Consider the following 13,398-nt stretch of genomic DNA (forward strand, 5'->3'; position numbering starts at 1 on the left):
TAAAAAAGGAGGATTTATCAAATGCCTTCCGCCAGCGATTTCAGTGTCTTATGGGAACTACTCCACGCACCCGGAAAAACGCTTATGGTCTTTCTGATTCAATGAGTTATCTAAAATCGAAAGATTTTTTTAAATATGACCTTGAAATTTTTTGCGTTCAAACGAACAACCCCCTATGCCTATACCCTATACATAGATATTTCTGACCAGTATTTTACACATTATCAGTATTATCATATTCGTGTATATTTTTTAATAATCATATGTTTTTTTTATATATGTTCCCTCTTTATAATGAATAAAGTAAAATGTTGTATATACATTGTTTCAGGTGATAACCGCGGCGGAGTTTCATCCGACTGAATGCAATCTCTTTGTCTATTCTAGTAGTAAGGGTAAGTTCAATCAATTTTATAATTATTTTAAAGATGAAAGCAATAGGCTTAACCTATGTTTGTTGGAATAATTTCCACACTTATTCATTGCGTAGAACATGAAACACCAGTATTTTTTGATTCTTTGAGATGTATCAAATATTGTATAACATCTGTCTGTTTCTGCAACACTAATAATAGCTATGTACAGTACATATAAAACTCTTGAAGTATCTTATGTACTTGTTATTTATGAGAAAAGTGATAGCTGAACACAGATCATAGCTGAGCATAGCATAGATAGACAGAGCATTGCTGAGCAGGTCTGATTAATATTGGTATGATAATTCTTAACAGTTTTGATAAAAGGCACAAGCAATACCCTCTATTCGCTCTCCTGATGTTCAACGCACAAGCTATATTTAGGAATCCATCCTCCAAGCCTTTTCCCAGCTATGTTGGGGTCGACTTCCATAAGCTATATTTAGGAATGTAGCTATATTTAGTTACATTCCTCGTGTGGTACGACAAAGCTCAAACCCAATAAAACTGCAAGCAATTATAACCCTTATTACTCTTTCCGTAGGTACGATAAGGCTGTGCGACATGCGTGCGGCGGCGCTGTGCGACCGCCACGCCAAGCTGTTCGAGGAGCCCGAGGACCCCCACGCTAGGTCCTTCTTCTCCGAGATCATCTCCTCCATCAGCGACGTCAAGCTCAGCAATTCCGGCAGGTCAGTACCTTACTGCTCTTGTATGACGGCTCCCTGTGTGTAACACTGAGTACAACTGAGTACCAGTGTTTTACATGGAGTGACTGCCTGTCTGACCTCCTCAATTCATCTTTTACTATGTGTGTTGAGACAAACTTTCTGGCTTCTGACTACCCGTAACGATTAATAATGATGTTTACGTGACATATATTACGATATTCAAAGGAAATCAAGGTATATAAAAATTTATTTAATTCTTGAGCGATTTTTAGACAATTTTGTTCAAGAACAGAAAGAAAAATGATTTTAATTCTTGCAATTCTGAATTCTTGCTAATAAAACATATTGTTTTGGTTGTGTTTTTCCTTATGAAAGAAACATTGAAATTCAACACCCATTATTCTTAAAAGTGGGACTATAGTCCACAGTAATATGTATTATATAAAGGCCATATGGAGATATAATATAACCAACTAATTTCTCCCTCATCAAATTTCAGATACATGATGTCACGCGACTACCTAGGTTTAAAAGTATGGGATCTTCGCATGGAAACCAAGCCGGTGGAGACGTACCCAGTGCACGAGTATCTACGCTCCAAGCTGTGCTCGCTGTACGAGAACGATTGCATCTTCGACAAGTTCGAGTGCTGCTGGAGTGGGGACGACCAGAGGCTCATGACGGGCTCTTATAATGGATTCTTTAGGTATGTATATTATAGTTTTATGTTTATAGTAGATATTTTATGAGTTCCAAATATATAATTTAGGTATTTTATTAGGTATTTTAATTGGTTTGACTGTTGAAATGGTCTTTGTAAACTTCTTTGGAATTATGTTGTGTCATAGAAGAATTTCATAATAATTATTTATATGAAAAATTGAGTGTATTGGGTGTTCTGAGTGGTAAAGATAAGGCTATACTGGTTAATCATAACTAGTTATTTACTGCGGGTTAATCTGCATCTCGTGGAAACTATTTGGTGTACTCAACAGCGTTAGAAGTTTTCTTTCTTGAATTGGTTTCGTTGTTTCTTCTCTACCGTTTTAATTTCGCTTTTAAAACACTATTTTGAAAATAAATATCATTTATAATAATATAGTTTGTTTTTGAAGTTTCGGGACTTGTTGGGTATATGTTTTTTGTTATAATGTTCATATTCATATTTATTGCATGAGTTTGTTAGTAAATGTAACTTGTGTGCGTAGGATATTCGAGCGCGGCGGGTGCGGCGCGGGCGCGTGCGGCGCGGCGCGGCGCCAGGACCTCACGCTGGAGGCCGCGCGCGACGCCGCCGCCCGCCCGCGGCAACCGCTGCGGGCTAGGCGCGTCGCCACCACCGCCAAGAGGAAGAAGGTATGATATCATATGCCGCAATAACCCAATCGACTTAACAGATATAGACCCTCTAAGAAATAGGTGTACCACCCGTTAGTATTTTATTTACGTTAAGAAGTAGTTGGTATGAAATACGTAGATACACATATAGACATCTTCTCCAAAACCGCATGCAAAGTTTACTCTGGCATTCTGAAACCAATCAGTTTCAATCGATACCAACTACTACATATTAGCGACCCGTCGCAGTACATGCATTCTACTTATTCTCCGTCCGTCCTCCGATCAATCCATGTATAGTATGACCCAAATATCTTCTATTTAAATAAGCCAAATATTATTAACACTTATATTTTATAAATGTCTATAGAATGAGGGCTGCCGCATATGAAATCGCCGCTAGAGGCGCTTATGTAGCGTGAAGTCATCGAAACATCAAATGTCACTGTTTTTTTACGCGCGCGGGTTTATATTTCTAATAAAATTAATATTGCGAATATTTAACAATACTTTAGATTAATTATGGCAAATACAGATTACGGATCTATAAATGTCACTGCTTTGACACACTTTTATCTTTCGGAAACTTATGTCCGCCTTTCTTTTTCGAGCAAAACGGCACTGCGCAACACTATGGCACGCCAATACGTTCACACTATAGTTTTATTGTATTAAATATGATTTAATATAATCATCTAATGTAGATATAAGTTTTGGCGCTCATAATACGAACTTTGATAGCCGTAGTTTAGGACCTCACGCTACAGTCGCGCCATCTGGTGAATCAAAAAACGGTAGCCCCCATTTCTCGCCAATTCTTATCCATACGACTCACTCCTTGATCCGTCTTTGACACTTAACTGTTAACTTAAAATTTCGTAAAACATATAAATAGTTCGAAATGAAATAAAAACCTTTGATTTTATATTTAACTCTTAGCATCCCCCATTCCATCAAATAAATTTGGCAGGCAAAGATACCAATCCCCAAAAGTTCACTCATTCACATATTCTTACCCATTATTTTCTCATCCCCAGGACGAGATAAGCGTAGACTGTCTGGACTTCAACAAGAAAATCCTGCACACAGCATGGCATCCCCACGAGAGTATAATTGCAGTCGCTGCCACCAACAACCTGTTCATATTCCAAGACAAGTTCTAGCGGCCCCATACCCGCCCGCCCGAATTACGTCACTCTGTGCTTTGTTTGCGCAATATTACACTGTTACTGTACAAATTTGCTGTTGGTTGATATTTTTAAGAGTTTTAGGATCGATTCTTGGTCTGTTTTAGCTGTGGGTTGCAATTATCGATCTGGTTTGCTGTTTAGAGATCGAAATTTGACATTAGCTTCTAGAAATTGTGTTAAATTTCAATCTGTAAACGTAAAAGGAATGGATCGGTTATTGTAAGCCACTGTTACTCGATTATTTGGTGATCGATTGGTAATTAATTGATTGGTGAATTCAAAAGCATTTACTGTGAAAGAAAACAATGATAGTAATACACTAAATAGTTAGGAAAGTCATCAATCAACGGCAGATTTGCACTAGTTACTAATAAATACGTACGTAGCACTCCGCCGCGTGGCCGTGCCGCTTCTGTGCGTTATTAACTCTGTGTCACCGCATGCGGGACTATTATAATGTGCGTATACGCAATGATAGCAATAATTTGTGTTGTATGTGGACTCAACCGCATGCGGGAACTATGTCCGTACTAACGATATGTTTAAAAAATTTAGATGTAAAAACCCTCACAAATACCCCTTTTGAAAAACACAAAACCGCATGCTGGAATAATTCGTGTTAATTTAGTTTTTTTCTGTTGACGAATAACAAATACTGTGCTCAATGTTTTCTCCACAAGCTCATTGTAATACATAGGCGATGTATCGAGTTCTCGGTGCGGGCGATATCGATTAAAACTTGTTATTTACAAGCGCGGCTTTCGTGACGTCACATATCGGAGCATCACAATTTGTTTAGCCGCCTTAGTGTTTAGCCCGAATGATGCTTTAAAACTGGACTTCATTTAAATAATTGTAGTCTGAAGAAATTTAGGTGTTGTGTAATGTTTTTGATTGCCAAACTCAGCCATAAATAAATTACAATTTGTTTTCCATTTTTTTATTAAAAAAATAGAGCCACTTCACAAAGTAATCAGATAGTTTAAAATTGTTCAGACCATGTTTTTTTCTTAATAACTTGATTTTTTCATTTCACTCGCAATTTTCAAAATTATTGACAGGCATCGACATATTTGCCATAAATAAAAATAGAATATAGACTTGAAATGTCTCAAAAGACTAATTTCTGTCGAAATGATTTTGGCAATCAAAAACACAATATCCCATTTTTACGTACCACTTAAAACTTTAAAATGTAAGTAAAAAATACGATAATTTAGAGCATCTATGTACTGAATCCGTCGTTTGCGCATCTGCTTTAAAACTTAAGTCGTTGAAAGCCGCCCTTGTATGTGCTGTGTTTTATTGTAATGGGGACAATTTCTTTTCCAAATGTTTTCTCAAAAAAGTGTGTTTATTTGACCTGTATTTTTCAATTTACACATTCATCTTCAAATTGTGAAGCAAGAAAAATTTGTGAGAAAAAAAATATACGACAGCTTAATACGCTTTTGAAAAGCATTTCATACTGATACCAGTGATTTCGTAATATCTTTGCCCCATACAATATAATCCAGCATGTAGGTAGATAGGAACTAAGTCCGTTAATTCAAATTTTCTGAGAAAAAAAGTAATTTATACGCTTTTCTTACTTAAGGTTCTAAGCGGTAATTAAGTATTTATTGTTTAAACATTAAAAACGATCCTTTTTTAAGGACTGGACACATCCTTTGTATGAGATTAGTTAGGTGTAACGAATGTCTTGGCGTGGATAAGCAAATGTATGAGATCGGCAGACTATGTATGTCTCCATTTTGTATGATATGTATGAGATTTTCTTTGTCAGTGATACGTTAATAATAATTATGTAACTTTCCCTGTATCCATTATGTAGGATTTTTAATTTCTTGAGTATATTATGAAGGTGACAAATAAAAACTGTGGCCGGTTTGCAGTTTTTTTTTGTTTGAAAACATCTTATGAATTTCGCATTTTAAGTTAGAAAACAAACAATATAATTTTGAAATCCATAATTTAAATAGACTTAACAGTTTTATTAAAAATCTATGACAGTCTTGATAATCTCATAATAGTAAATACGTACATATCTTTATGAATGATCTCTCCACAAATGTTCGGATCTCATACATTAGTGCTGCGCTGAAAGATCGGTCAACTCAAGGTAATGTTAACCAGAATGGTTTTACTTGAAGGAATCCACCGCCATATTTGAAAGTCGGTTTGTACTGTCATTGTGAGTTATTGTAAAAAAGTCTATTTGTTTGCTGTAGGATTCGTTTTTATTTTTGTGGAATTTCTCATTTGCCCTGATAGACATTGTATCTGGTTAAAAGTAAAGTAAAAGGTGTCTTATAAACAAAAATGTCTGAGTGTTGTGTCGTGAGATGCAACTTTGTCTATCTATTTTGTTATTTGATGCTCTTACTTAAAATAGCTGGCTGTTTCTCATAGTTTCAATCAAAAATCCTTGTTAAGTGATTTCTCTAAAAGTCAGATCAATGATTAAATAACATTTTCGAATAAAATTCTCAATGTCAGTACAAATGAGACAGCTAACATACGTAATTGAGACTTCTGCGTGATATAGCCGTTCAAAGTTGGGCATTGTGCCTTACGCTCGAACTTATTGATATATTTTATTTATTACAATATTATTATGTATTTTTCTAAGTTCTTTGTGATTTGTTTTTATTTTGCAATCATTGGCGATTAACGTTTCTTGTTACGATTATGGTTTAAAGTTTTTTTTTTTAGTCTTGATGAGTTTCTGTCGTGGTATTTATTTGAAGTAGTCCTCTTTTCACATTCTGTAATAATTCTTTCTTGATTTCGTATTTTCAATTATTTCATTCTTTAAAGTCAAGCTAATATTTCTTATAGATTTGTGAATCTCAAATAGCCTCAATATTTCACTTTTTTCAAACTTACAAAGACTTTTCAAAATGAGTACCCACTAAACTCATCAAGACTACCGTTATTTGTAATTTCGGCGTATATTACTTATTGAAAAATTGTGATTTGAAGCTTAACAGTATGGTTATTATATAATGTAAATATGTAGTGTTGAATGGAGGCCTGAACAGATAGACTATGTCACAACTGTACAGTTAATATTATATGTATTTTGTGTAAAGCTTGGAAATTATGTTCGACTATACGATATGAATTTGTTTTTAACTTGTGTCTTCGTTAACAGCTAGATTAATGTCTACACTTATACATAATTTTGTAACTGAAAATTTGTTTGAATAAATGTTAATCGAGGCTTTAAACCAACGTTGCATCGAGCGGAATCTTCCTAGAATACATAATTCTGTGTTAATAGTTAAATGGTAGTGTTATGAAGCTAGCCACTTATTGAGATAAGTCGAAGTGTCGCTCGATAGAACGTACCCGCGGTGTCTGTTTCTGCAAAACTTATAAGTCTGCGTAAAGATATCAATAGGATTTTGAAATTGAAACAAACCTTTACAAAAGGCCTAGTGTTATGTCCATAAATCGTGCATCGTGTGTTTATCATCTGTTTGTGATCGCTAGTATCCTGTACTTATCTAAATTTTTGTACATAAGTCATGTGTTCCGATTGTTGTGATAGTTTTGCAAAGCGGACCCCCAATCATTTGGTTCTGTACATAGACACGTAACGGCTAACATTATTTTAATATTCGGGTGTATTCAGGCCCTCTCCATAATCTCCACAACATTTTTTTTATGTTCATCGATTTGTATAGGAACTGCGTTAAGTTTTATTTTTATTTCTTGTCGTCTAATTTGTAAGGGGCCGGTCAATTCCTTCTAGATGTTCCGATAATAGCTGAACACGCTGTTTCGCTATGTCATTTAAAAAATGTGTGATATTTAAAAATATGCCTATGCAGCTTGAACTGTTTCCTCTTATAAACGTCTGCAAATAATGCACATTGTCTCAGCCGGTTGTAAGGGGAAGAGTGTTATTTTTAAAATATATAATTGCTTCAAAAGCAATAAATAGTATAGGAATTGACTGTTCCCCGCGAGATCCAATGTAAAATATGTCGCTCTGTAGTATAAATGCAAAGACATCTTGTATAGAGTGTGGTTGCGAAGCGAGAATGCGAGCGAAACAGGTGATGAGTGAGCTATAATTTAAGTACTAGTTTATAGTTAGGCGAAAACTGTGAAAACACAGAATTAAAAAATCAGTTTTTTTTTCCTGTATCGAGGGATCAACAGATAATGCTTGATAAATGTGATAATGTCGCAATAAGCGGTGTGTTGTGGTCTGCGGACGAAATGATGATGTGGATAGACTTTTTTTTCTTTTTGAGGTACCGTTTTGCGCTGTGACGAACCTCGGACAGTTTGCTGACAACGAAACCTCGTGCTGTCAGTGTGAGCGCTCGCGTCCCTGCGCAGGCGCACGTTGCCAACTACAAGCTACCGGACCAATGTTTACGTTATATCTTGGTACTGAAAACTTTGTTGGGCTCGTAAATCTAAATCTGTAGTTGATATTGATAATTTACTGGCGGTAATTTCATAACTACCAAAGCTAAGGGTTGCTGATTCGGTATTTCGCGGTAAAAAAGAGGGAGTAAAATCAATGTGCCATGATCTACGTCGGCTCGGTGGCGCGGGCGCTTCACACGGAAAGAGTTGTTGTTAAATCAAAATATTTCCTATAAATAATAAAATTTTTATATCTGAATTTACTGAGTTTTTATTTTCATGGCCTGGGATGCAGGTGCGGTTCTCTCCAAACCTAATGGCACTTCGCAACTTACTTTTGAATGGTTTGCTTTGCTAATAGAGAGATAAAACTTTTATTTCAGCACGAACAAAAAGACATTGCAAAGATACACAGTAAGAAATTAAAAACAAAAGGTAGGTAATTAAAGACAATAAAATTTGGAAAATCCAGTTTAATTATTATAATAAGTAGGGTAAGTACAATCATTGGGGTTTACTTAGCGAGGGTTTTTTCTTAAATTATATTGTTGTACTAAATGTGACCAACTTGACTTTTGTCTTTTATGTTCCTTTTGTAATATGTTGTACCAATCTCTTTCTATTTGACGACATATAAAATTCTCGCGATAATCTGGGTGTGCTAATACGAAATCTTCATAAGTTGCAAATAATGCATACCAGTAATAGTGAAAGTGGATAGCCTCCGACTTATCCTTTAGTACCTTTCCAGTGATCAAGTCCTTGGTGTACTCTTTAGTCATCATCATTCGAGCGATATGAAGAGGCTCGTGTTCATGCTCTTTGAAGTTTTTAATTAAACTTTTAATGCGGGCTACTTCGAGCGAAGTAGAAAAGTGATTTTTATTCCCAGTTTGGTCAGGCTCTGTTATCATGTCAAACCACTTGAGTACGGCTGCATGGAGTCGAATCCAGGTCCTTATTTCCAGTCTTAAGTTGTTGTACCGCGCTAGATATTTGTTGTCCTGAGGCATTTGTTCACACTTTTTCTTCAACCTTTTCTTTTTGCCGATGAGATCTGTTATGTAGTCAGGCATGTACTGAAGGCGGGGCAGTGGGTCCGTTTCCTTGCTTATCAGATCTGGCTCCGGTGTCAAAGAGTTTCTAAACCATGCCTCAATTTTGAAGAATTGGGAGTTTATTTTAAGCCTCATGCTATATGGGTATGCTGCCTCTGTTTTGCTCGACATTTTCTGTTTTACCATGATTATGGTCTTTGATGATTAATGTGAAGTCTGAAGCCCAATTTCCTTCTCTATGTAAAGTACCTTTACTGGGTAGGTGAAGTGATCACTGTAAAGTATCAAAGTAAAGTGAATTACATGTCAAAATACTACTCTTTATACCCTAGCAAGTGGGCCCCCACTACATAATTCTTGTTACCTGCTACAATTTTGAAAACCCAAAAACTAAACATTAATAAATACTTAAAAACAACAGGTAATACAGAATAGGATTATACATACATCTATTGTTTTTGTGCTATTTAGTGAGTCCCATTGTAAAATACATAGCCTCACACAAATACAAACTTCCAAGTATTAACTTAAAACAAAAGCTTCTTATCATGCATAATTTGCAAGCTAGAAGTTATAAACTTTTATAACTTAAAACCTTTACGGATTATCCACTGCAAAATACTTTGTTACCAGACTATTGTTAGAGAATTAGGAAGTAGTTCCCATTATTTGCGGAAAATTTAGAATGCTTAACGAGTATAACTATCCTATTGTGTTTTTGTTTAAGTTACTGATTTATGCTACCATCTGGACTCTGGACGTTTAAAAATACCTACCTGTTATAGGATAATCCCTAACTAGTTCGTTTTAGAGCTACAATGTTTTCTTTTGATTTTAATGTGCTTTTATAAGAACTTACATAATTGCTACGCTTAATTACATGTAATTAAGTACGAGCGTGCGAAACTCCATGGCTCAATCACTGTACTTCATAGCGCTAAAGGATTCTAATTCGTTATTTACAAAATACTTAGTACTTACAGAATATCCCGATTACAATGCTAATGCACTCTGACGATGAATGTTTCAAAGATCGTTAAAATAAGTTTTGTTCGAATTTGAACTTTGACAACAATGACAACCTTGGGCTTGACACTTGACAGGTGAAAACTTACTGCGTTCCGTATGCAGCTTTCATCAATAAACACAGCGACACGGAACACTTATAATACATACTAACCGTTTTCCCGCGGTTTCACCCGCGTCCCGTGGTAACTACTACCCGTACCGGGATAAAATATAGCCTATGTTACTCGTGGATAATGTAGCTTTCGAATGGTGAAAGAATTTTTAAAAACAGTCCAGTAGTTTTTGATCCTATTCATTACAACCAAACAAACAAACAAAGTTTTCCTCTTTATAATATTAGTATAGATAAAAGCACACTATTTAGGTATTCGAACGGCGGGCATCTTTATAATAAGTTTAGCATTTTGTAACTAATGTGTAGACCTTGCGATGGTTTTATAAAAGATAAACTGAAAAACGCTTAACCACTCGAATCTTCTATACATACGAGGACGGATACATACGTACATAAAAGGAGTACACAAGAGGAGTATATGAGAGGAGTCCATAAGAGGAGTACATAAGACACTACATAAGAGAAGTACCTACATAAGAGGAGTACATTAGACACTACATAGGAAAAGTACATAAGAGGAGTACATTAGACTCGTATTGTGTATTTCCCTTAATATACATATGTTGGCGATAGTCTACATTACTTAATATGGTAAGGATTGAACAAAGGTACATAATAAATCAAACAGAAAATTAGAAAAAAATCTTTATTCATAAATAGGTACCCAAATCACATGGTATCACGTCACCACATCGGCAATATTCTCTCGAAAGAAAGAAAAACAACAAAATATACTAATTATTCATAGGTACTTATCTACTAAACAATAGAAATGCGTTCAACTAAAATACTTTCCTAGTATTCTAGTATATTTTGTAAAGTGCCACTAACGGTAATATTGCTTAAAACTACGGCATAATTTTACGTAAAGGTATAGAAAAATATACTTTGATTTATACATTCAATATTACAATATTTTAGATGACTAATTACATTGAAATATTAAGAGTCGCTAAAGCATTTTTTTTTTTCAAAAAGTACCACCTTAAAAAATCTTGAATTAAGGCCAAGTAAGGACTAAGAAAATAAAATGTGCATATTTCAACATTCTATGCTTTTAATTCATTCAATTTTATGTCAATCATTTGTCATGATTTAACTAAGTTTTCTAGCAGTAATATACTGCTAGGTTTTACAGATTATTTAAGTAAATTATCACATAACATTCTGTAACACCAGAGAGACAATATAATATAGTTATTCGCTATATACAAGCTACCCGATAAGATAGGATTTCTTTCACAATAAAATTCACTAAAAACCGAATTTAAAAATAATCTTCTACCATTTTTTACCTTACGTACATAATATTTTGGTATTGTGAAAGTTACCCCATTAACTAAATATAACCACTAAACCGAAAATATAGTTAGTCACAGGTTTTAAACCGGTGATTATAAGGACCGATTCACACTATAGGCATACTTCAGTACCTAAGTAGTATGAGCAATTGAAAATATTACTTTCTTTTATGTAAAAAAACCGGCCAAGTGCGAGTCGGACTCGTGCACGAAGGGTTCCGTAAATTACAGTTAAATCAACCTATCTTAAAAACTATAAGAGATACTTTGATCAAACCAAAAATCGTTGAAAGAGTTAATTAGCATGCATCACCTCTATTTTTTTTAGAATTTTATACCCCGTAGTTATAAAAATAGAGGGGGGGGGACATACTTTTTACGACTTTGAGAGCTGATATCTCAAAAACCGTTCACTTTAAGAAAAATGTTTTTTAGAAAACTTTATATCATTTTAAAAGACCTTTCCATTGATACCCCACACGGGTATGTACATCGAAAAAAAAAATTTCATCTCTCAGTTACATGTATGGGGGGCCCCACCCCCAATTCTTTTTTTTACTATTTAGTGTCATATTTTTGTAGCGGTTCATACAACACATATTCCCATCAAATTTCATCACTGTAGTACTTATAGTTTCCGAGTAAATCGGCTGTGACAGACGGACAGACGGACAGACGGACAGACGGACAGACGGACATGACGAAACTATAAGGGTTCCGTTTTTGCCATTTTGGCTACGGAACCCTAAAAATATGTATGCTCGAATAGGCCTATTATCTTTTTATCTTACATTTATGCGATTTAAATATACTTTATTTTATATGTTTCTGTGGAAAGCATCAATACTTTAGCTTTCAGCAATTTGTGACCAATTTCCTCACAGAAGACGTGTTCGTAGGTGGCCATTTGAGGGGTTAACTTCTCACAAGAATAAACCTTGACAATATTAATTTTCACATCAAAAAAACCCTTGATACCTCTTTGTAATAAAAATAAAAAGAACATAAATGCTGTATTTTGTAAGTGTAAACGCCCAAGTTACTGCAAACTTGTACTATTCGTTCGTTATTTCTTAATAATAAATTATTGGTTTGTATGTTTGTTTCGACTGAACCAGTTCGTACTAGTTTCAGCAACATTACTGTACGAGTACAGAGGATGTGTGAATCGACCTTAATATTAGGGCCTTGTTTTACACGTATTTCGTACATTTTTCAAGAATAACAGTGCTTACTAACTGTTTCGGTAACATATTTACCCTTTAGATAGGGGTTAAAACTATTAATAACCCATTAGGGTACATAGCTTAAGCTGTATTAGCTTTCAAAGGTAAAGTATGTAATTAAAGATTACCACATTACATTTTTTGTATGTTAATTAATGTTAATGCTTTTATAATAAATAAGTATTTACTTCAATGTAATTACAAAAGCATTATATATTTACTTCGACCTGTTGTAATTGCTCACACAGCACAATAATTTTTTTAAGTCCCAGCTCATAAAATTCACTTACCATTACTTCATGTAGGTAACCAAAACAAATTTTGACAGTTACAATTTTACAATTTTCAAACCGACTTTCCAAAAAAATCGGTTCTCATTTCGTATGTTTTAAACTCCGAAATTAAACTACGTCTTTTTGAACCGTAACCTCAAGTATATTAAAGCCAAAGTTATGGCAATCCACGCTATGGTCGTTAGGAAACCATAGATTACTGACAGGTCGGCGAAAGAGGCTCCTTTCTCCATGATGTCTCTGAGAGATTTGGAGGGAATCGTGAAGGGGAGCGTTAGGGCTATGATACGAAGTGTGTAGGACATACCTTCTAGAGGCCATAGGATACCTGGAATGAAAAATAGAATTATTAATTCATGTAATATTAGGTAT

At 34.8% G+C, this 13,398-nt stretch overlaps 2 protein-coding genes and 1 long non-coding RNA gene across 9 annotated transcripts in view; 1 reads left to right on the plus strand and 2 right to left on the minus strand.

Moving 5' to 3' along the window:
* The window catches only part of LOC110373602 (serine/threonine-protein phosphatase 2A 55 kDa regulatory subunit B alpha isoform), a 49,821-nt gene extending 41,558 nt beyond the window's left edge, over positions 1–8,263 (plus strand). For all 7 annotated transcript variants that reach the window (XM_064040263.1, XM_064040264.1, XM_064040266.1 and 4 more), the window contains 5 exons: positions 332–395; positions 961–1,108; positions 1,587–1,793; positions 2,296–2,443; positions 3,463–8,263. In XM_064040263.1, coding sequence (XP_063896333.1) covers positions 332–395; positions 961–1,108; positions 1,587–1,793; positions 2,296–2,443; positions 3,463–3,588 — 693 coding nt within the window. In that variant the 3' untranslated portion in view covers positions 3,589–8,263. The remainder of the gene's footprint in view (positions 1–331; positions 396–960; positions 1,109–1,586; positions 1,794–2,295; positions 2,444–3,462) is intronic.
* Positions 8,264–8,462: 199 nt separating this feature from the next.
* Positions 8,463–10,241, minus strand: LOC110373568 (uncharacterized). The gene is made up of 2 exons (XR_007512041.2): positions 10,044–10,241; positions 8,463–9,336 (listed from the first exon to the last, which is right to left on the minus strand). It is a non-coding gene; the product is annotated as an uncharacterized LOC110373568 (long non-coding RNA).
* A 2,342-nt stretch (positions 10,242–12,583) lies between these two features.
* Positions 12,584–13,398, minus strand: part of LOC110373590 (ABC transporter G family member 23) — a 59,508-nt gene continuing 58,693 nt past the window's right edge. Inside the window, exon 16 of the mRNA XM_064040154.1 lies at positions 12,584–13,354. Within this exon, the coding sequence (XP_063896224.1) occupies positions 13,140–13,354 (215 nt within the window). The 3' untranslated portion in view covers positions 12,584–13,139. The remainder of the gene's footprint in view (positions 13,355–13,398) is intronic.

The sequence above is a fragment of the Helicoverpa armigera genome, chromosome 21 (genome assembly GCF_030705265.1).
Source record: "Helicoverpa armigera isolate CAAS_96S chromosome 21, ASM3070526v1, whole genome shotgun sequence".
Taxonomy (NCBI): domain Eukaryota; kingdom Metazoa; phylum Arthropoda; class Insecta; order Lepidoptera; family Noctuidae; genus Helicoverpa; species Helicoverpa armigera.